We start from the raw sequence: 22,144 nt of genomic DNA on the forward strand, positions 1-22,144 counted from the left end.
ACAAGTATACAACATTACACCGATAAATCATGAATCAATCACCAAATCAGATCCAACAGAAAGAACAATTGACTGCAGGAGAGAAGAAAAGGATGGCGCGACGAGACGATCTCGCCGGCAGTGCGGCGGCCTAGCTAATTAAGCTAGCTAGCCGCGGCACTGCGTGATGGCGGAGCAGCCGCGCGTGTAGGGGTTGGCCTCCGCGCCGGGATGGCAGTTGTAGTACGACGCGCCGCGCAGCGAGCACGGCACGCGGTCCGCGAACAGGGCGTCGTAGCTGATGTACCCGCTCGTCGTCGTGTTCGCCATGGCGCCGCCGGGGGCGGGGCCCGGGGCCGGTGCAGGCGCTGCGGTGTCCAGAACGCGCCTCATAACGGTCACGCCATCATCGGCGCCGTAGGCGGACGCCGACGACGTTGCCACGGCGACGGTGAGGAGGAGGACGAGGAGGAGGGGTAGGATGCGACGTCGCGCCATGGTGGTGTGGGGTGGTGTGCTTTGAGATTGGTGCGATACTGCGATGGCGGGAGCAGATGGAGTAGGAAGTGAGCGCGAGGGTGAGGAGAGGTTTTTAAGCGTGATATGATGGGCCTCCAATCCAGCTTGTCATTTGAATTCTCTTTCTCCGTCTCTCTCTTTTTTTTAAAAAAAAGAAAAAAACTAGACTATTCCAGCTCTGGTATGATTGGGCTCCCACTACTTTTTTTTCAGTAAGTTTTAATGTGACTGGTATATGTGAATATATTTGTTTTGTATACGATAATGATGATGATAATAATAATAATAATAATAATTTGTTAATGAAGATAGGTAATATTTATTAATTATCCTATATAAAGTTACAACCCACTAAAATCTAAAACTCAACATGCAAAAAGAAGGTCACATCATCTTCCACTAGCAATTATTACATTTGAACATCTGTCAAGAATGTTATATTACTTATTTTATAATTATTAAATTTTAGAGCTTTAAAATGTAAGCATGTTAAATCATCATGTCACATAAATCACATAATATTTTAAATCTCTCCATCATTTTTTATAATATCCTATATATCTATATAGTTCATCCTCACTTAGTTCATGTTATTTATCTTCTCATTAAGCCATATCATAATTATTTTTAGTTTTTGGATGATTAATCTATGGTCCAAATTATCTTCCTCATTTTCTTCTCTCATTAAACCATATAACCTTAATTATTTTTAGCCCTTTGATCGTCAATGTGTAGTTCAAATTATCTGCCTCCTTTTCTTCTGTTATAAAGCTACATCTTCTTACTTTTACTTTTGAATCATCATTATAAACCACATCAACTTACATAAACTTATGTTATTTAGCTATCTTAAATATTATTTTTATTTGCTCTTATCATACTAAACTTTTGCAACGTGCGGAGTTTCATCTAGTTAGATAAAGAGACAATATTTATTATGTAGAATCTATCTGTTCATGAGTTATAACATCAGTGGCGAAAATTCATAATTACACAAAGCGTAGCTACATTATTAGCCGGATATATGTATTTTTCTCAATATCTAGAGTTGAGCTTGTGCTTGCAGGTTTGATGGCAAATATATAACTTGTGCTTGCACGTTTGTGGGGCGATATCACATAATCTGTTTTGCCAACCAAAAAAAAAAATTTGGCCACTTACATGGTACTATGCAGCATGTCTATGTATACTCTAGACTCTAGTCTAGTGTATTCTAGAGTAAAGTCCATCACCGGTCGCTAAACTTGTACCGCTGCGTCATCCCGGTCCCTAAACTCGCAAATCGACCGTTCAGGTCCTCAAACTTGTTCGACTGTATCATTCCGGTCCCTAAACTTGCAGATCACTCGTTTAGGTCATCCAACTTGTTCAGTTGTATCACCCCGGTCCCTAAACTTGGATTTGAATATCATCTGGGTCAAATAGGACGGTCTAAAGACTTTATATTTAAAAATAATTCATAACTTTTTCATGTAAACTCTAATGAAGACAAACTTTATATTAAACTTGTAGCCCTCGATGCGATCTATAACTTTGTTGTAGGTCGTGTCGAGAGCTACAATTTTGATATAAAGTTTGTCTTCATTAGAGTTCACATGAAAAAGTTATGAATTATTTTTTGATATAAAGTTTTTAGACCGTCCTGTTTAGGGACCGGGGTGATACAACTGAACAAGTTGGAGGACCTAAACAAGTGATATGCAAGTTTAGGGACCGAGATGACACAGTCGAACAAGTTTGAGGACCTGAACAGTCGATTTGCGAGTTTAGGGACCGGAATGATACAGCGGTACAAGTTTAGGGACCGGTGATAGACTTTACTCTATAATTCTCAAATTTCCTTACCCCGTTTAGCCAACATATAAATACGACCTCCCACGAAAACAAAACAGCAATCACGATCTGCATCCGCGGCAGAATAAGCTGAATATTCTAATAGATTACCTAACTCCATGATTGGTTAAGATAACGAACATTTCTACAGCTACTGATTCTTCAATCCAGTGTGTTGCAAACTGCCATTCCAACTAAAAAGAATGTGTGTTCCTTCCATCATCTCGCTAAAAAGAATGTGTGTTCCTCTCTCTGTCGGCCAAGTCAAACTAATAGTGGAACACCAGTTTTTGTGCTGCTGTCTGCAGCTCATATATAACAACTCATTTTTTTACCGCTAAAAAGCCTAATAAGAAATTGGTAGTGCAGGACCAAATCATCTAGGAAAAAGTGCACCGAAGGTCCGTCAACTTGTCATCGAGTTACAAAATTATCCCCCAACTACAAAACCAGATATATGGCATCCCTCAAGTTACAAAACCATTCAATTTAGGTCCTTCGGTGGTTTTGACCCTGGTATTGTCCGACGTGGCGGCTGAGTCAGCGTGGGACTCACATGTCAGACTATCCACGTCACCACTTCTTACCCTCCCCATCAACTCACTTCCTCTCTCCTTCCCTCTCCATGGGCGGTGGCCGGCGAAGAGCAGCCAGGGCGGCGCGGCAGGACGGTGCGGCGGGCGCGGGCGCGGTCGCTGGTGCAGAGGAGCACGCCACGGTCGGGCGTCGCCATGGCCTCTCTTGTCCCCGTCGAAGTCACCCCGCTCGACGAGGTCGGTGTCGGCGAGCACGGTGTCCCGTTGCGGCGTGCCCCGTTGAAGTCACCCCGGTCGACGAGGTCGGCGCACGCGAGCGGGGAGGGGCGTCGGTGGCGAGACCACAGGGGTAGAGCGAAGGGGGAGCTTGAGGGGAACGACAGTGGAGAGGTGGAGGAGGAGGACGCCGCTCCGACGAAACTCCCATCCGGGGCGAGGGAGGAGCGGAAGACGGAGACGGCGACAGCGGGAGGGAAGTGGGGATGGAGGAGGCGAGGAGGGAGTTGGCCGGCCGACGCGTTATCGCCGCCGTTGTCCTTCCGGCCGTTGCTCTTCCGCGAGGCCGTCCCCAACGAGCCGCCACTCCGGCCGTCCTCCCCCGTTCCAGCGCCATGGCAAGCGACGAGAAGCCGGCGGCGCGGCGCCCCCACCCGAAGCCGCCGCCGACGATGAGGCCGAGCGGCGCGGAGTCATCGGCACCGCCGCTCCCCATCCGCAGCCGCGCTTGCCTGCTGCTACCGCTGCCTCTCCGCCACCGCGCTCGCCCAACTCCCTTGCCGCCGTCGGCCTGCTCCCGCCCGTCGCCGTCCACTCCTCAACCGCGTCTCCACTACTTCCTTAGCCACCACCGCTGCGGGCTCGCCTTCGCCGCCCTCGCTTGCCCGTCGCCACGTGTCGTCGTACCTCACGCGGCTGTCGCCGTGCACCGGGAGCCCGCCATGGCCTCCCGCAGCACCACGCTCCTCATCTTCTTCGTCGAGCCCTCCTCGCCGCGCCGCCCTTCCTCTGCCTCGCCGCCGTCGTCGGGAGATGACGGCCTGGCCCTAATTTTCTCTGCTCCTCTAATATTGGTCCCAAACTGGCGCCCGCAGCACGTCGTATGCCGCCGCCACCATCCGGAGTCCCGCGCCTTGGCGTCCTTGCCGCCACCGTCCGGGCCTCTCTGACGGCCCGACCCCGAGGTTGCACGCGCGGTGAGCCTGTGACGCTCTCCCTTCTCCCGCATCGTCGACGCCGCCGCCGACGGCGCCGCATCGCTGGCCCGCCGGATGTCCTCTCCCACCTCGCCCCGACGAGCTCCCCACCCACGGGGCATCCTGCAGAGGGGAAGAGAGAGAGAGAGAGAGAGAAATAGAGAAAGAAGAGGAAGGGGGAGAAGGGGGAAGGGAGAGGTGCTGACTGTACACCCTGACATGTGGGACCCACGTGGGTCCCACGCTGACTCAGCTGCCACATCGGACGAAACCGGGATCAAAACTACCGAAGGACCTAAAGTGAACGGTTTTGTAAGTTGAGGGATGTCCTATATCTGGTTTTGCGGTTGGAGGATGATTTTGTAATTCGATGACAAGTTGAGGGACCTTCGGTGTACTTTTTCCAATCATCTACTAACCAACTTGGTCCCTCAATTGGTAGATGCTACTAGTCTTAGCAGTGTTAATGTTAGAGATATATTCCTAGTTAATAACATATCACATAGGGTTGCATGATAATTGTCAGTGATTAAGCGATCTCAAACAGTTCCAGTTAGTTTATAAAGATTGAAAACCCGTACTCGTAAATGAATAATCATATCTAAACTAGTCGTTTTCCCTTTTTGGCTGAGAATAGTTTGCAACGAATTTGGTGTCCTTTCTTTTAGAACCACAGAGAAACAAAGGTTCAAATATTCTGTACTCCTATGCAAACAATTATATTTGATAACAAAGTTGAATTATTGTACAGTAATAGGTACTTAGGTGGGCATGCAGCTGCAATGCAAGAGTTGGGCTTCAAGGTCTAGAAAAGTGAAGCAACTCAGGGGAGTTTTTTCCGCAAGAGGAGACGGCGGCCGGGGCACAGGAGCCAATGCCATGCTCCTTGAACCAGCTCCATCGCCAGGTTCCTAAAGGAGCACGAGATCCCCAAGGCCAAAGATCTGGCTCTCAATGGAAGGGCGGCGAGATTGAGAACCTCACTTTACGCCGACGATGCCGCTATCTTCATTTCACCAACCACCAGAGATATGACAAATCTTTCAAAATTCCTTTCAATGTTTGGAAAGGTCACCAGGCTGAAGGTAAACCCTCAGGATAGCGGCGATCCGTTGCGGGAATCTCGATCTACATGACATCTTCCTTGCGTTCCCGGCGAGGGTTGCTACTTTCCCTTTGAAATACCTAGGACTACCCCTCACTGTCTCTAGGCTTAAAAAGATCCACGTCCAGCCGATATTCGACAAGATCGTAACAAAGTTAGCACCCTAGCAAGGGAAACTCATGAGGGCAACAGGAAGAACGTCACTAACAAAGTCAGTCCTAACGGCGCAACCAATCTATCACCTTACTGCTCTAAAGATCCCTGAAAACACACTACACGAAATTGACAAACTATGATGGAAATTCCTATGGGCGAGGGGCGAGAACATCTCAGGAGGAAAATGTAAAGTCAACTGGGAAAGGGTCTGCAGGCCAAAGGACTTGGGCAGCCTAGGCATCTTGGAACTGCACAAATTTGCAAAGGCTCTCAGAGTCCGCTGGCTATGGTACGAATGGACAGCCCCCGATAAGCCATGGATAGGAACACCGGTACCCTGTGATAATCAGGATAGAGATCTATTTGCTGTGGCAACAACCAGCACTATTGGTGACAGAAAGAAGGCGAGCTTCTGGCACTCTCACTTGATCGATGGTCGAACGCCGAAGTCTTTAGCGCCACTAATCTTCCAAGCTTCAAGACGAAAAAATAGGTCTGTGAGGGAAGCCGTGGACGCAGGAGTATGGATCTCCGTTATCCGCACAGAGGAACTCTCCACGTCGGAACATCTTCGCCAATACGTAGACCTTTGGGTTAGACTACTTCAGCCACTGGCCTTCAATGAGCATGAAGACACCATCATATGGAAACTGACAGCCAACGGAGTATACACAACAAAATTGGCATATCGGCTGCAATTCATCGGCGCCACAAGATCTACCTTCAATGAAACCATATGGAAGTGTTGGGCCCCTCCAAAATGTAAATTTTTTGCATGGCTGGTCATCCAAATCCGTATATGGACGGTGGATAGATTGCAGAAGAGAGGATGGCAGAATTAGCAACAATGTCCCCTATGTCGAGTCACCCAGGAATCTGCCGTGCACCTATTGACTTCTTGTAGAGTAACCTGCAGAATCTGGGAAGAAATCCAACGATGGGAAAGTTGGGACCTACGCATGCATGATTGGGGTAGGCTTACCTCGGGGACCGATTGGTGTCACTTCCTCCTATCGTGCACTCCCACCTCGACAAAGACCTTGAAGTCGATGATAATTCTAATGTGCTGGGAGGTTTGGTGTGAGCGTAATGCAAGAATCTTCCGCCACCACGCCTCAACTACTGCAGCGATAGTGGCGAAAATAAAAGAGGAGGCAAGAACCTAGGTCAAGGCTGGGGCGGTTGCTCTTGGAGGATTGCATGTTTTAGGAGAGATCACGTAGTCTGCAGCCCAAAACCTCTTGCGGGAGGGGAATTTTAGTAACCCCTGTATGTAAACCATTTTTCCTACTCTATTAATATAAATGACAAAGCTTTTGTCGGGTTCAAAAAAGAATATCTGGCTCTATACACCTCGACTCATATGCATATACACCTCAACTAGACGATTGCCAAGAACGCTAAGAATGCATCCCACAAAGAGAGTAGTGGCCTCATCGAATTCTTTCTGCTAGTCAGCAGTAAGAACTCCCATAGGTTTGACAGTACTCACCTAGAAGCATTTCATAGCTGTCAGCCACAGAGTGACCCTGATTTGCCATCTCTTAAAATGCACACCGATGAATTTATCCGGCCTCAGTGCATTTGCAAAACCAGCCATAGTAAAATCACAATGCCTATAATAAAGTTTTTGATTGTTGAAATTATAAGCACAGAATGATTTAATTTATTCCATAAATAAATCATGACATTGCAGATGTAAACTAGCATGAATGCATCATTGGATCTACACATGTAAATTAGGCAGTAAAAATGCATCATTGGATCTACACATGTAAATTAGGCAGTAAAACATGAACATATCAAATATGCGCAACATGTTGAGCACGTACCGAGGTTGCTGAAAGATCGGTTGTTTAGCAGGAATTACTCGCGGTTGCGGGCGACGACGAAGGCGCGCACTGCTCTCCCTATCGCCGGTGCACGCCGGCGAGCGGGATGGAGTAATATCTACGAGCGACCCGATCGCCGGTGCAGCACAGAAGGTGTCCGCACGATCTCCACTATGTGTAATCGAACCGGAAAGGAGGTTGCATCTGTGCAAGGGACACGATCTCCACTCTGTGTAACCGAACCGGATAGGAGGTTGCATCTGTGCAAGGGTGAGGAACTAATTTTGGCTGACCATTCGACGCGTACGCCGCCTGCCCTGGCTAGGCGAGGCGAGCGCGTGCGTGTGGTTCATATGCTTCAAGTGGCTAGGAGGGCATCCTCCCTTTTAAGGAGGTCCCCCTCTCCTAAAATAAGCAAGGTGATACTAAACTCCCCATGCATGTCATCCCATGAGGTGGACTTTTATGATGTTCCAAAGAATTAATCTTCGAGTGGGCTAAGGCCCGTCCATTAATTCCAACACGTACTATCTAATTTATACTCTTCTGTTTGTTCTTCCAGTGTCTTCAAGACCAAAATCAAGTTAAGAACATCATATTACAGACCCGGTTCTTCTTTGGGAATTAGTGTATTTTTTTTGAACCTTTTTAATTTTTAATTTTAAAACTAAGCCTTTTCAAAACTTATTTCTAAAATCTGAACCTTTTGGTCACGACAACCTGTCTGGCGTGACAAAACAACACTGGCACGCCACCTATAGCGGACGTGACAGTTTTGCCATGTGACCAAATAACGCTATCATGGCAGGCGTGACAGTATTATTTTGCCAGCCAGTTTGGTTGGCGTGGCCAAAAGATCTTGAAAATAAAATTTGGATAGGTTTATTTCTAAAATTAAATATTAAAAAGGTTCAAAAAATAAAAAAAATCCTTTGTATCCTCTTTTTTCTACAATGAGATGTAGACTATGGCATATTTTGATTTTTTTCAGATCATGGATAGAATTGTTTATCTAATACGAGTATTATCTAGTGTTTTCCGTTTACTTGAATATGCAGGGGAAAGAAGAATCAATAAGTAAAAGTAAAATATTGATATGGCAACATGATTCTTGCTGGTGATGAATAAACAAATCTAGCAACTACCTCAGGTGCAATCAATAATAAAATCTTTGCTATTGATCAATTAGTTTCTTGCGAATCTTCCTTATTTATGAATCGACCAAATTAATTGTGTCGTAAGCCTATGTTGTATTAACTTGTTTTCTTTTATTTAGCATGCCTTTCTTCATATACTGTAGGCCACCAAGCCAGCAAGAAGTATATGTCATACTTTATGAGTACGTGAGTGTTGAGCATAATTGTTGCACATTGCATTCGTTTTGCATGGCAACAAAACAAGTATGTGGCCCCTTTTAACCTATGTTAATGTTTTATTTGTTGCTCCCATGTCTCAAAACAAAAACCATTTTTATGTACTGATACACAAATAATCAAAAGCTGAAGCGCAAAAAACACCAAAGTGTGCCCTTCACTATGGGTGGTGTGGCCTATACGTGCCGAATAGCATATATAGGGATACACATCCGTGTAGTTTGCATAGTTTAGGCCCTAAAACCCGAGAGTTCAAAGTGAGTCAGAAGGAGTGTATCCAAAGGGATTAAAAGCGGTTGCCTTTGGGTTGTTGTTGCTTGGAGTACCAAACTTCGGTAATATTGAGTCCCAATTTAATAAGCTTATCGCATACATCAACATCGATCAATTTGATTCGACACTAGCAGAAAGGATTTGTCATATCACCAATGATGGTTTGTGCCACGGCCTAGGTAAGATCAACCTCGTCGGCGAGCATGCCACCTTCCACAGCTTAGCCACCGTTGCTGCCGCCATCAACCTCTACACGAGTTGCTACCTTCATCTCCTACCCCTCAATGACAATGAGGCGGGCATCGCCCCATTGGAGCTGGACATCAAGAACCCCAGGCTCACCTTCTCGTAGCCATGTGCGCGCCTTCGCGAAGCGCTGCTAATGGAGGAGGCAGGGGCACAATAACCAAGGCCATGCTCCCTGGACCAGCTGGCCTCTATCACCAGGCTCTTGGAGGAGCATGAGATATGGCTCTCTGCCAGCCTCTTTGCTTTGCTCTTTCTCTACACTTTCAACTTGGAGTTGGTTCTTTGTTTCTATCCTGAAACCAATCCTTCAATTCTTTGTTTTTTTAAGAAAAACTGATGACCCACGTATCAGTGAGAGAAAAAAATAGGTTGGACTGGTTTGCCAGTTTTTAAGGGCTAAGGTAACTCAAATCTAAGGGAAATACTCCCTCCGTCCCAAAATAAGTGCATTTTTGCACTATTCACGTTCAACGTTTGACCGTTTATCTTATTTGATTAGTATTTCTATTGCTATTAGAAGATAAAACATGAATAGTACTTTATGTGTGACTAAATATTTTCAAATTTTTCACAAATTTTTCAAATAACACGGACAGTCAAATGTTGGGCACAAATATCCACTGCTGCACTTATTTTAGGACGGATGTAGTATTTTCTATTAAGGACCATCTCATCTCACCTATGAAAGGTGTTAAATTCAATCCAATCCAACCCATTCCAACCATTGAATCAAACACATGCCTATATTCTTTGATATGGAGTACCAAGTTGCAATTTTCTGTGTATTGCTTGTTGGAATTAATAGATGGGCTAAGGCCTATTCGAAGATTAATTCTTTGGAAAATCACAAAAGCCCACCTCATGGGATGGCATGCATGTGGAGTTTAGTACCACCTTGCTTACTCTAGGAGAGGGGGACCTCCTTAAAAGGGAGGATGCCCTCCTAGCCACTTGAAGCATGTGTGGTGGAGAGAAGAGGGGAAACACACGCGCGCGCTTGCTCGTCTGGCAGGGCAGGGCAGGCGGCGCGTGTGCACGATGTACGCGTCGAATGGTCCACAAAATTGGCTCCTAACCCTTGCGCAGATGCAGCCTCCTTTTGCAGTTTTATTTTGCCGCGGGAAATTCGGATTTGTTTTGTTTTGTAAACATTCCAAAAAATCTGGTGCGTGAAAAACGGCGTGGAGTCCGGATAGGTTACGCGCGACTTATCCGGTTCAGTTTACGCGGGCGCACTGATCAGGCGACCTATCTCTATATAAACCGAGCCGCCGCCTTCATGCAACACACGCGAAATCAATCTAGGGTTTGCCTCCTACTCTGTACTGCGCTGTCGCTCGTAGACTACTCCATCCCGCTCGCCGGTGGTCCGCAAAATTGGCTCCTCACCCGTGCGCAGATGCAGCCTCCTTTTGCAGTTTTGTTTTGCTACGGGAAATTCGGATTTGTTTTGTTTTGGAAACATTCCGAAAAATCCGGTGCGTGAAAAACGGCGTGGAGTCCGGATAGGTTACGCGCGACTTGTCCGGTTCGGTTTACGCGGGCGCCGTGATCAGGCGACCTATCTCTATATAAACCGAGTCGCCGCCTTCATGCAACACACGCGAAACCAATCTAGGGTTTGCCTCCTACTCTGTACCGCGCCGTCGCTCGTAGACTATTCCATCCCGCTCGCCGGCGTGCACCGGTGATCGGGAGAGCAGGTCTCCGGAACCTCTGCCTTCGACGTCCTGCACCGGGAGAAGGCGGCAATAAGGTTTTTGGGAAGCGCTTCGCGCGACTGCTCCCTGTTTGTCCGCGATGGCTCGCCTTCCTCTCCGCTCGCGTGCTTCGCGCCTTCGTCGACGCTCGCAACCGTGAGTAGTTCCTGCCGAGTAACCGGTCTTTCCGCCACCTCGGTACGTGTTCGACATGTTGCGCATATTTGATCTGTTCATGTTTTACTGCTTAGTTTACATGTGTAGATCTAATGATGCATTCAATCTAGTTTACATCTGCAATGTCATGATTTATTTATGGAATAAATTAAATCATTATGTGCTTATAATTTCAACAATCCAAAAACCTTATTATAGGCGCCGTGATTTTACTATGGCTGGTTTTGCCGATGCACTGAGGCCGGATAAATTCACCGGTGTGCACTTTAAGAGAAGGTAGATCAGGGTCACTCTGTGGCTGACGGCTATGAAATGCTTCTGGGTGAATACTGGCAAACCTGAAGGAATTCTTACTGCTGATCAGCAGAAGCAATTTGAGGAAGCCACTACTCTCTTTGTGGGATGCATTCTTAGTGTTCTTAGCGATCGTCTGGTCGAGGTGTATATGCATATGACCGACGCTAAGGAGTTGTGGGATGCACTGCATACTAAATTCGGTGCTACTGATGCTAGCAATGATCTGTATATCATGGAGCAGTTTCATGACTACAAGATGGCTGACAACCGTTCTGTAGTCGAACAGGCTCATGAGATACAAACCATGGCTATGGAACTCAAACTCCTTAAGTGTGTCTTACACGACAAATTTGTGGACAGGTGCATTATTGCGAAACTACCTCCATCATGGAGAAGTTTCGGTACTGCACTCAAACACAAGAGACAGGAATACTCCGTTGAGGGGTTGATAGCGTCTCTTGATGTTGAGGAGAAAGCTCGGGAAAAAGACGCCGCGTCTAAGGGCGATGGTGGGCAGTCTAGTGCCAATGTTGTGCACAAGGCCCAGAACAAGAGCAAGGGGAAATACAAAGCTCAACAGACCAACAACTTCAAGAACCAGAAGAAGAACAACAACAATCCTAACCAGGATGAGAGGACTTGCTTTGTGTGTGGGCAACCTGGTCATCTGGCTAGGAAGTGTCCACAACACAAGGGGATGAAGGCACCTGCAGGGCAGACTTCTAAGTCTGCTAATGTGACCATTGGCAACACTGGAAATGGAAGCGGGTATGGTAATTTACCTACTGTTTTTTCAGTTAACCAGTCTACTAATTTGTGGGTTGATACTAGGGCCAATGTACATGTTTGTGCTGACATCTCATTGTTTTCTTCTTATTAGGTCGCACGGCGTTCCACCGTCCTAATAGGGAATGGGTCACATGCTTCTGTTCATGGTGTTGGCACGGTAGATCTGAAGTTTACTTCGGGAAAGATCGTGCAGCTCAAGAACGTGCAGCATGTCCCTTCTATCGACATGAATCTTGTTAGTGGCTCCCGTCTGACTAGAGACGGATTTAAGTTGGTTTTTGAGTCTAATAAAGTAGTCGTGTCTAAACATGGATATTTTATTGGTAAAGGTTATGAGTGCGGAGGCCTGTTCCGCTTTTCCCTTTCTGATTTCTGCAATAAGTCTGTGAACCATATTTGTGGCAGTGTGGATGATGAGGCTAAAGTTTGGCACTCACGTTTATGTCATATTAATTTTGGCTTGATGTCTCGGCTTTCCAGCATGTGTTTAATTCCTAAGTTTTCCATTGTCAAAGGTTCTAAGTGCCATAGTTGTGTGTAATCGAAGCAACCTCGCAAGCCTCACAAGGCTGCCGAGGAGAGAAACTTGGCACCACTAGAACTCCTACATTCAGATCTTTGTGAAATGAATGGGGTGTTGACGAAGGGTGGAAAACGATATTTCATGACGTTGATTGATGATGCTACTAGATTTTGCTATGTGTACTTGTTGAAATCGAAAGACGAGGCTCTAGACTATTTTAAAATTTATAAGGCAGAAGTTGAAAATCAACTTGATAGAAAGATAAAAAGGCTTAGGTCTGATCATGGTGGAGAGTTTTTCTCAAACGAGTTTGACTTATTCTGTGAGGAACATGCTATCATACATGAGAGGACGCCTCTCTATTCTCCCGAGTCTAATGGGATTGCTGAAAGGAAGAACCGCACACTGACTGACTTGGTGAATGCCATGTTGGACACCGCGGGACTACCTAAGGCATGGTGGGGGGAGGCATTGTTGACCTCGAATCATGTGTTAAACAGAGTTCCTAACAGAAATAAGGATAAAACGCCATATGATATATGGATTGGGAAAACATCACTTTCGTATTTGCGCACATGGGGGTGCTTGGCGAAAGTCAATGTACCAATAACGAAGAAGCGCAAACTGGGACCTAAGACTGTGGATTGTGTCTTTCTGGGATATGCTCATCACAGCATTGCCTATAGATTTTTAATAGTTAAATTTGAGGTACCTAACATGCATGTTGGTACAATTATGGAGTCTCGTGATGCTACCTTCTTTGAGAGCTTTTTCCCAATGAAGGATACACATAGTAGTTCGAGCCAACCCTCTGAAGTAATTCCCAGTTCAATACACCACCAGAACAAACTGAACATACACATGAACATGTCACTGAGGAGGATGTCAGTGAAGCTCCTCGAAGGAGTAAGAGACAAAGGACGGCTAAGTCCTTTGGTGATGATTTCACTATGTATCTCGTGGATGACACTCCTAAGTCAATTTCAGAAGCATATGCATCTCCTGATGCAGACTACTGGAAGGAGGCTGTCCGTAGTGAAATGGATTCCATTATCACTAACGGGACTTGGGAGGTGACAGAGCGACCCTATGGGTGTAAACCTGTGGGGTGCAAGTGGGTGTTCAAGAAGAAGCTTAGGCCTGACGGTACTATTGAAAAGTACAAGGCTCGGCTTGTTGCTAAAGGCTATACTCAGAAAGAAGGCGAAGATTTCTTTGACACTTACCTATTGCTAGATTGACCACAATTCGTGTGCTACTTTCCCTAGCAGCCTCACATGGTCTTCTCGTTCATCAAATGGACGTTAAGACAACTTTTCTTAATGGAGAGCTGGATGAGGAGATCTATATGGATCAACCTGATGGGTTTGTGGTTGAAGGTCAAGAAGGCAAAGTGTGCAAATTGTTGAAGTCTTTGTATGGTCTGAAACAAGCTCCTAAGCAATGGCATGAGAAATTTGACAAAACATTGACATCTGCAGGCTTTGCAGTCAATGAGGCAGATAAATGTGTGTACTATCGCCATGGTGGGGGTGAGGGAGTTATTCTATGCTTGTAAGTTGATAACGTACTGATATTTGGGACAAACCTTGAGGTGATAAATGAGGTTAAATCATTCTTGTCTCAAAACTTTGATATGAAGGATTTGGGAGTAGCTGATGTTATCTTAAACATTAAGCTAATTAGAGGTGAGAATGGGATTACACTCTTGCAGTCCCATTATGTGGAGAAGATCTTGAATCGCTTTGGCTACATTGATAGTAAGCCTTCTCCAACACCTTATGATCCTAGCTTGTTGCTTCGCAAGAACAAGAGAATTGCTAGGAATCAACTGGAATACTCACAAATCATTGGCTCGCTGATGTACCTGGCTAGTGCAACTAGGCTTGATATCTCCTTTGCTGTGAGCAAGTTGAGCCGGTTTACCTCTAATCCGGGAGATTGATCACTGGCGTGCGCTTGAGCGAGTAATGCGCTATATGAAAGGTACTATGGAATTGGGGCTTCACTATACTGGTATCCTGCGGTATTGGAGGGTTATAGTGATTCTAACTGGATCTCTGATGTGGATGAGATCAAAGCCACTAGTGGATATGTCTTCACACTGGGTGGTGGTGCTGTTTCGTGGAGGTCTTGCAAACAGACCATTTTGACGAGGTCAACCATGGAAGCAAAACTGACGGCACTAGATACTGCTACTGTTGAGGCAGAATGGCTGCGTGATCTATTAATGGATCTGCCTATTGTTGAAAAACCGGTGCCGGCTATCCTTATGAACTGTGACAATCAAACGGTAATTGTCAAAGTGAATAGTTCTAAGGATAATATGAAATTGTCTAGACATGTGAAAAGATGATTGAAGTCTGTCAGGAAATTGAGAAACTCCAGAGTTATAACGTTAGATTACATGCAAACAGCTAGAAACCTGGCAGATCCCTTCACGAAGGAACTATCACAAAATGTGATAGATAATGCATCGAAGGAGATGGGTTTGAGACCCATGTGAGTTATACTATGGTGGTAACCCAGTCTATGTGATTGGAGATCCCGTGAATTAGAACCTGGGAAGAACAAACCATTAGTAAACTAGAGGAGAGTACCTATCTATACCCTCTCTAAGTGAAGATGCATGTACTCTCGTGAGCTGCAAGGCAGATTAGCTATGCCTTAATGAGTTCTGTTGGCTTTAATTAGCGAAGATGCTGTCCTGCAGAGCATTCTTGAAAGAACTCACTTTTGTAAGCTTGACTGTTGGTCGTAGTCTATGGAGATTTTGGGTGAATCTTCTAGGAAGCTTACTAATGACCTAGGAGTATGACTTATACGCTCCACCCGAGGGGTAGTCTACAGACGGTCTAGTACCAGATAAGACTCTGAGTGAAACTTGCTTACACAAGACTTACAATTCAAGGCGTAGTCCATTGTTCAAGTTGTGAGTAAGTGTAGCTTGGAGTTCTAGGTGGATGTTCAACCTTAATCGGTCTCCATCGAACCGCTGGTATATAAACAGTACATTGGAAAAGGCAAATCTCAATGGGATTTTGAGATTTGGTGGGGGATTGTTGGAATTAATAGATGGGCTAAGGCCCATTCGAAGATTAATTCTTTGGAAAATCACAAAAGCCCACCTCATAGGATGGCATGCATGTGGAGTTTAGTACCACCTTACTTATTTTACGAGAGGGGGACCTCCTTAAAAGGGAGGATGCCCTCCTAGTCACTTGAAGCATGTGTGGTGGAGAGAAGATGGGAAACACGCGCGCGCGCTCGCTCGCCTCGCCTCGCCTGGCAGGGCAGGCGGTGCACGTGCACGACGTACGCATCGAATGGTCCGCAAAATTGGCTCCTCACCCTTGCACAGATGTAGCCTCCTTTTGCAGTTTTGTTTTGCTGCAGGAAATTCGGATTTGTTTTGTTTTGGAAACATTCCGAAAAATCCAGTGTGTGAAAAACGGCGTGGAGTCCGGATAGGTTACGCGCGACTTATCCGGTTCGGTTTACGTGGGCGTCCTGATCAGGCGACCTATTTCTATATAAACCGAGCCGCCGCCTTCACGTATCACACGCGAAATCAATCTAGGGTTTGCCTCCTACTCTGTACTGCGCCGTCGCTCGTAGACTACTCCATCCCGCTCACCGGCGTGCATCGGCGATCGGGAGAGCAGGTCTCCGGAACCTCTGCCTTCGACGTCCTGCACCGGGAGAAGGCGGCAATAAGGTTTTTTGGGAAGCGCTTCGCGCGACTGCTCCCTGTTCGTTCGCGACGGCTCGGCTTCCTCTCCGCTCGCGTGCTTCGCGCCTTCATCGACGCTCGCAACCGCGAGTAGTTCCTGCCGAGCAACCGGTCTTTCCGCCACCTCGGTACGTGTTCGACATGTTGGGCATATTCGATCTGTTCATGTTTTACTGCTTAATTTACATGTGTAGATCTAATGATGCGTTCAATCTAGTTTACATCTGCAACGCCATGATTTATTTATGAAATAAATTAAATCATTATGTGCTTATAATTTCAACATTGCTTCCTCTTATTTTTGTGACCTGGCTAAGCCCTCTCTGTTCAGCTTCACGTGATCTGATCTGAGAATACTACAAAACTGCCCCCTTTTTTTTTCAGAACTGTACTAAACTGACTGCAGAAATTGATTCAACCCAGTAAGGCCAGGGAGGCAGGGGCACATGCACGTGTTCACGCGCAGCGGCGTGGAGAGGACTGTGGAGTCCATCGCTTGGATTATTCCAAATTGCATATTTGCAAATAAAAAATAATTTATAAATAAAACTTTTATATATATGCTATTAACGATCTGAAAAATAAACTACGATGAAAAAAACTTCAAAATCAACTATAAATTTAAGGTTAAAAGTTTTAGATTTTTATTTATTAGTACTCCTCCGTTCTTAGAATACAGTAGTAACAATCTACTATAAGCATAAAAAAAAAAAGAAGCTGATAAAAAATTGAAGTGCAGTCACAAAAATTTCACTCAACTGACACATCGACAGTCAAAAAAAACAAACAAAACAAAACGGCCACTCCAATCCCCTCCCGCTCGCACAATCGACGCCCACTTCCGCCGATCCGGCCGCCGTCTCCCGCACTGCCCCCACCTCAACCGCCGCTGCCGCCGATCCTGCGGTCTCGCCTCGCCTCGCCGCCCTCCGCCTCCGCCTCCCTCCCGCCCCTCGCCGTCTTCCGCCTATCCCCGCCGTCGCGGCCCCCTCACTTCCCCACCTCCACCGCCGCTGCGCCGATCCATCATCCTGCTGCCTCGATCCATCATAGCTGCGCGCGCTCCGCCGGTCGCGCCTCCACCTTCCCCTCGAAAGCAACTCGCCTTCTCCACTGGTGGCCTCCGCCTAACCCCGTCGCCGCCACTAGTGGATCGCGACCGTGCCGACAGGTGATTGGATTTTTTTCTTTTTTCAATCATAAGTTCGACTGATTTGATGAATCTTGGATTGAAGGTTGGAGAGGACAGCAAATGCCTCTCGCCCGATGTCAATCGCGGCAACTTCATTTCTTTAATCTCCAATATGGACTTGGGACTAATGCCCTAAGCTTCACTATTAAATTTGGCTGCGCTAATGAATTCATATGAATTCTGCTTTTTTTTTTGTGGGGTGAAATGATATGTTATTTTATTTTGGGGAGAACTTGCTTCACAATCTGCTGCTAACTCAACCTGATCAAATCTGTTTTAAAATGGAGCTGTCAATGTACAGAAATTGAACTAAATTGCAGTGGCATATATTCTAGCTTGCTGAAAGAGTTATCAACTACTGCAATGTTGAATACTGTCAGTTTAAGCAGCACCATGGTCTGTATTGTGTGTTGACTACCTCAATCACCTAACCGACAACCACAAACTCACTGATATGAATAAATGAATGCGAGCAAATTTTTTATCTGGTTCTGAACTTCAGCAATCGTATGCTGTCCTCAATTGGCTTTCAGTCTCTGAGTTTCGCAAGTTTGACCTTCAGCATTCTGTTTTACATTTGTTTGTTTGTGCAGAGGGGTTCAGCTTCAAGAAATAGATCCCACTGATCTTTAATGTAGTTTTTCTTTTCCTATAATATGCTGCAGATCACACACATTTCAGAGTTAGTCTCCACACCAACGTTGTCGTCACTATCAGGTGATTTTTAGGTCGCTTCAGCTATGTGCATTTTATTTGGTGATGGTATAGAGGCCACAATTCGACCACATATAGTGGCCTGACCCTGACGCGTGAATTCATATCAATATTTATTACACCGAACTCGTTTCTTTTTCTTCCAGCGTGGGTAACTTTTTACAGCTTGTATTTATTCTGAAAGTAAATTGCTTGGAAGCAAACATATGCATAAGAGTCTTTTTTTACATAATAATGCAGCATTTGATGGACATTTAACATGAAACTTTGTAAATCTAGACACTTGTGCAGCTGAAATAACATATATATTGATTGGCTCTTTCATAGCCATAAAGAATGAATGATTTGTTCGCTTCAGCTATTTGCATATTATTTGTTTCAATCTTATACTACTAATTATAGTTTGAAACAATAAACCATGCTATAGATGCATATTCATTCAGAATTTTTCAACATCAATTATTTGCCCCATAGACCATACAGATAGTCACCATCAACAATTTTCTCCACATAAAAAAGAAACCTTAACTATCTGTCACCAAAAGATTGTAATTCAGGATTTGCATTCTGTTCATCACACAGAGTTTATTTAGCGCAAAATGTTTTTCCCTACATGTCAATCCCAGAATATAATCGTTTTCAGATTATCGCAGTGTGAACTGTTTGATGTAACAGATTGTAGGCAACCAACCAACCAGTCCAGGGGCTCCCGGAGTCCAGGCTTGCTTTTTGAAAACCCTTACCTACTCCACAAGCAATTATGAGAATTGAGATGTTGGAAAAACTCTGTGAATAGTGTTTGAACTTTTCGAAAAGGTTAAAAATTGATGTTATCATTTATATACTGCTATTCTTCACATTTGCATTATTTCCTCAAAGTTTTATTTCTCTGAGTTCCTTTTTGGTATCCCTTATTTCTGCCTAGAAATTAAATTAACATTCTTCTTCTGTCCACTATATATTATGGATGCTTTCTGGTGCATATACTAAGCAGAAACACAATAATGGTTTTTTTTACTAATCAAGGGTGATAAGAAGGTACTATATATATTCAAGAACATGCATTTTATTATATCACAGAAGAAGGGGTGATCCTTGATGATATAGGCCCTTGGATAGGCTGGTGACTGAAGGAACAGCTGTTAATTGTGTTTCATGATATAGGCCCCTGGATATTTCAGTTTCTGGCTCTGTAGAGGGGTTTAAATTTCATAAATAGATTCAACTGATGTATAATGTGATCTCAATCTTTTAAGTACTGACACAGATATTCAAAAGCTGAAGCACAAAAACATGAAAGTGTAGCCTTCATTATGGGTGGTGTGGCTGATACTTGCCAATAGCATATATAGCGATAATCATCCGTGTAGTTTGCATTGTGCAGGCCATAAAACCCGAGGGTTCAAAGTGAGTCAGAAGAACTGTATCCAGGGGATTAAAAGCAGCGGCCTTTGGGTTGTTGCTTGGAGTACCAAACTTCGGTAATATCGAATTCCAATTTAATAAGCTTATAGCATACATTAGCATTGATCAATTCGATTCGACATGAGAGCAGGAAGGGTTCGTCAGATCACTAATGGAGGTTTGCGCCGCCCGCGCCCCAGGCAAGATTATCCTTGCCGGCGAGCACGCCGTCGTCCATGGCTCAGCCGCCGTCGCCGCCGCCATCGACCTCTACACGCGCTGCTCCCTCTGCCTCATGCCCCTCGCTGACGACGAGGCGGCCGCCACGTTGGAGCTGGACCTCAAGGATCCTGGCCTCACCTTCTCGTGGCCGTGCGGGCGCCTCCGCGAGGTGCTGCTGACAGATGAGGCAGCGGGGGCACGGGAGGCGAGGCCATGCTCCCCGGACCGGCTGGCCTCCATTGCCAGGCTCTTGGAGGAGCACGAGATCCCTGAGGCCAAGATCTGGCTCTCCGCCGGTCTCTCTGCCTTCCTCTTCCTCTACACCTCCATATTGGGGTTGGTTCGCTTGCTCTGCCTCTATCCTGAAAGCAATCCTTGACGTAATCATGAAACCTCCTAATGGGTATGGAGGACTTTGGGCCACATTGTAGGTGTAGACCCGGGAAGGTGACGGTGAGCTCGGACCTGCCCATGGGGTCGGGGCTTGGGTCATCGGCCGCCTTCTGCGTGTCGATGTCGGGGGTGTTGCTGACAGCTGCCGGCGTGGTTACTGCAGTCGGCGGCATCAGCGGCGAGGGCATGGGGTGGGAGTTGGTCGGGAAGGATGATCTTGAGCTAGTTAACCGGTGGGCTTTCCAGGGGGAGAAGATTATCCATGGGAAGCCTTCTGGCATCGACAATGCTGTCAGCACTTTCGGTATGCTCTCCTCTCTCTTTCATGGGAAGTCTTTCGATTTAGTACTTTTAGATGCCGGCTCTGTTGGACATCCAAGTGACACTTAGTTGAATGAATGAGATGATGCAAATACAGATAATATTGTTACAGTCATCAAATAAAGTGATATATCCTATTTTAGATTCATTACCATTACCGTGTTAAGTTTAGGTACCAGCCATGCATGTTGTGCTAGTTCCAGTTATTTCCAGGAATCTAAACCTCCCTTTACTTGTTATTTGTTTTCCTTGGTTTTGCATATACTAATTAAATCTGTTCCTGATTGTTAGGAAGCATGATCAAATTCAAGAAAGGGGAATTGACAAACCTTAAATCTAGCAACCCAGTGAAAATGCTTATTACGGATACAAGAGTTGGTAGGAACACAAAGGCTCTGGTTGCTGGTGTCTCTGAAAGAGCCTCCAGGCATTCAGATGCTATGGCTTCTGTATTCAACGCAGTGAACTCCATTAGTGAAGAGGTGTCAAGCATTGTTGAGTTAGCAGCTAATGATGAGATAGCTATCACCTCAAAGGAGGAAAAGCTGGCGGAACTCATGGAGATGAACCAAGGTTTGCTTCAGTGCATGGGTGTTAGCCATTCTTCGATAGAAACTGTACTGCGGACAACATTGAAATTCAACTTGGTCTCCAAGTTAACAGGAGCTGGAGGTGGTGGTTGTGTTTTGACCCTGATACCAACTAGTATCCTTTTTATGCCTAACATTTTACAGACTTTCATTCATGACTTCTCTATTGTGAAAATACCACGCCACCTATATATGATTTTATATCTAATAACTCAACTTTCAACAACTTTTGTTCTTTTTGGACATTTAGTGGTTCTGAATTTAGCAAGCTAAATTTCAGAACTACAATAATGACTACAAAAAAATGATTCTGAAATTGCTATGGATCAAATCAGTATACATTGTTATGAAATGTCATAGTGTAGAGAAGCGGAACATAAATGACATATTGCAATCTAAAGATTCTCATATTTCTTTACAATTTAAATACTCAATTTCTTCATATCTGGCTTCTGATATATATTCACTCATTGATGTTTAGTCCTGTTAGATATGCATTTTTACTACGTTCAATGCCCTTGTTCTGGTTTAAGAATGCTTATTAGATCTTTATTGTACTTCTAGCTTCGGCACAGAGTCCACATACTGACACTAAGCTATGTGACTCCTCTTCTGTTGGGATTTATGCCTATCTTTTAGTGATGCATGATGTTTCCTTAACATGAATATCAGTGCTATCCAACTTAGTTCTGGAGAAAGTCATTGCAGAGCTGGAGTCGCATAGTTTTCGCTGCTTTAAAGTTGAGGTTGGTGGACAGGGTCTTCAAGTTTGCCAAGGAGGCTGCTCCTATTTTAATGGAGATGTTGTATAATACTTTGTAGTTATGGATTAGTCAACGGTTTGAGATTTGTTCTTCACACTGTTTCTTCTAGATTAATCCATTAGTTATGTCCTTATTTTAGCCCCGGGCAGTTCCTGTATCAAATAATCCTACCGTCGCATGATTGCCCTTGGGGTTTGTATCAAATACAACTTTTTTTTGCTGATGCAACTGTTGTATGAGGGAAAGTGCTATGGTAGATGTGACTACTACCTCCAAA

The 22,144-nt window shown here is 45.2% G+C and overlaps 2 protein-coding genes across 8 annotated transcripts; one reads left to right on the forward strand and one right to left on the reverse strand.

Moving 5' to 3' along the window:
• On the reverse strand, positions 1-540 carry LOC127786203 (uncharacterized). Its single transcript, XM_052313545.1, has one exon. It carries the CDS (start codon positions 475-477, stop codon positions 148-150), a length of 330 nt encoding a protein of 109 aa, XP_052169505.1. The 5' UTR covers positions 478-540; the 3' UTR covers positions 1-147.
• Positions 541-8,840: 8,300 nt separating this feature from the next.
• On the forward strand, positions 8,841-22,144 carry LOC127786202 (mevalonate kinase-like). Of its 7 annotated transcripts, none has more exons than XM_052313543.1 (7): positions 17,049-17,438; positions 18,053-18,176; positions 19,544-19,654; positions 19,729-20,135; positions 20,231-20,496; positions 20,805-21,218; positions 21,776-22,144. In XM_052313543.1, the coding sequence occupies exons 4-7, from the start codon at positions 19,750-19,752 to the stop codon at positions 21,913-21,915; spliced, it is 1,206 nt and encodes a 401-aa protein (XP_052169503.1). In that variant the 5' UTR covers positions 17,049-17,438; positions 18,053-18,176; positions 19,544-19,654; positions 19,729-19,749; the 3' UTR covers positions 21,916-22,144. The 7 variants fall into 7 exon arrangements, with proteins under 7 accessions (XP_052169504.1, XP_052169503.1, XP_052169500.1 ...); XM_052313540.1 differs by having other exon boundaries at positions 19,558-19,654; XM_052313541.1 differs by having other exon boundaries at positions 18,125-18,176.

Source organism: Oryza glaberrima, chromosome 10 (assembly GCF_000147395.1).
Source record: "Oryza glaberrima chromosome 10, OglaRS2, whole genome shotgun sequence".
NCBI lineage: Eukaryota > Viridiplantae > Streptophyta > Magnoliopsida > Poales > Poaceae > Oryza > Oryza glaberrima.

Excerpts from the sequence above, each read along its gene's own strand:
- LOC127786203 (XM_052313545.1), bottom strand. The coding sequence starts at position 477 with ATGGCGCGACGTCGCATCCTACCCCTCCTCCTCGTCCTCCTCCTCACC.
- LOC127786202 (XM_052313544.1), top strand. The coding sequence starts at position 19,750 with ATGGAGGTTTGCGCCGCCCGCGCCCCAGGCAAGATTATCCTTGCCGGC. Across the intron at positions 20,497-20,804 it reads CAATGCTGTCAGCACTTTCG|GAAGCATGATCAAATTCAAG; the intron begins GTATGCTCTCCT and ends CCTGATTGTTAG. Across the intron at positions 21,219-21,775 it reads TTTGACCCTGATACCAACTA|TGCTATCCAACTTAGTTCTG; the intron begins GTATCCTTTTTA and ends CATGAATATCAG.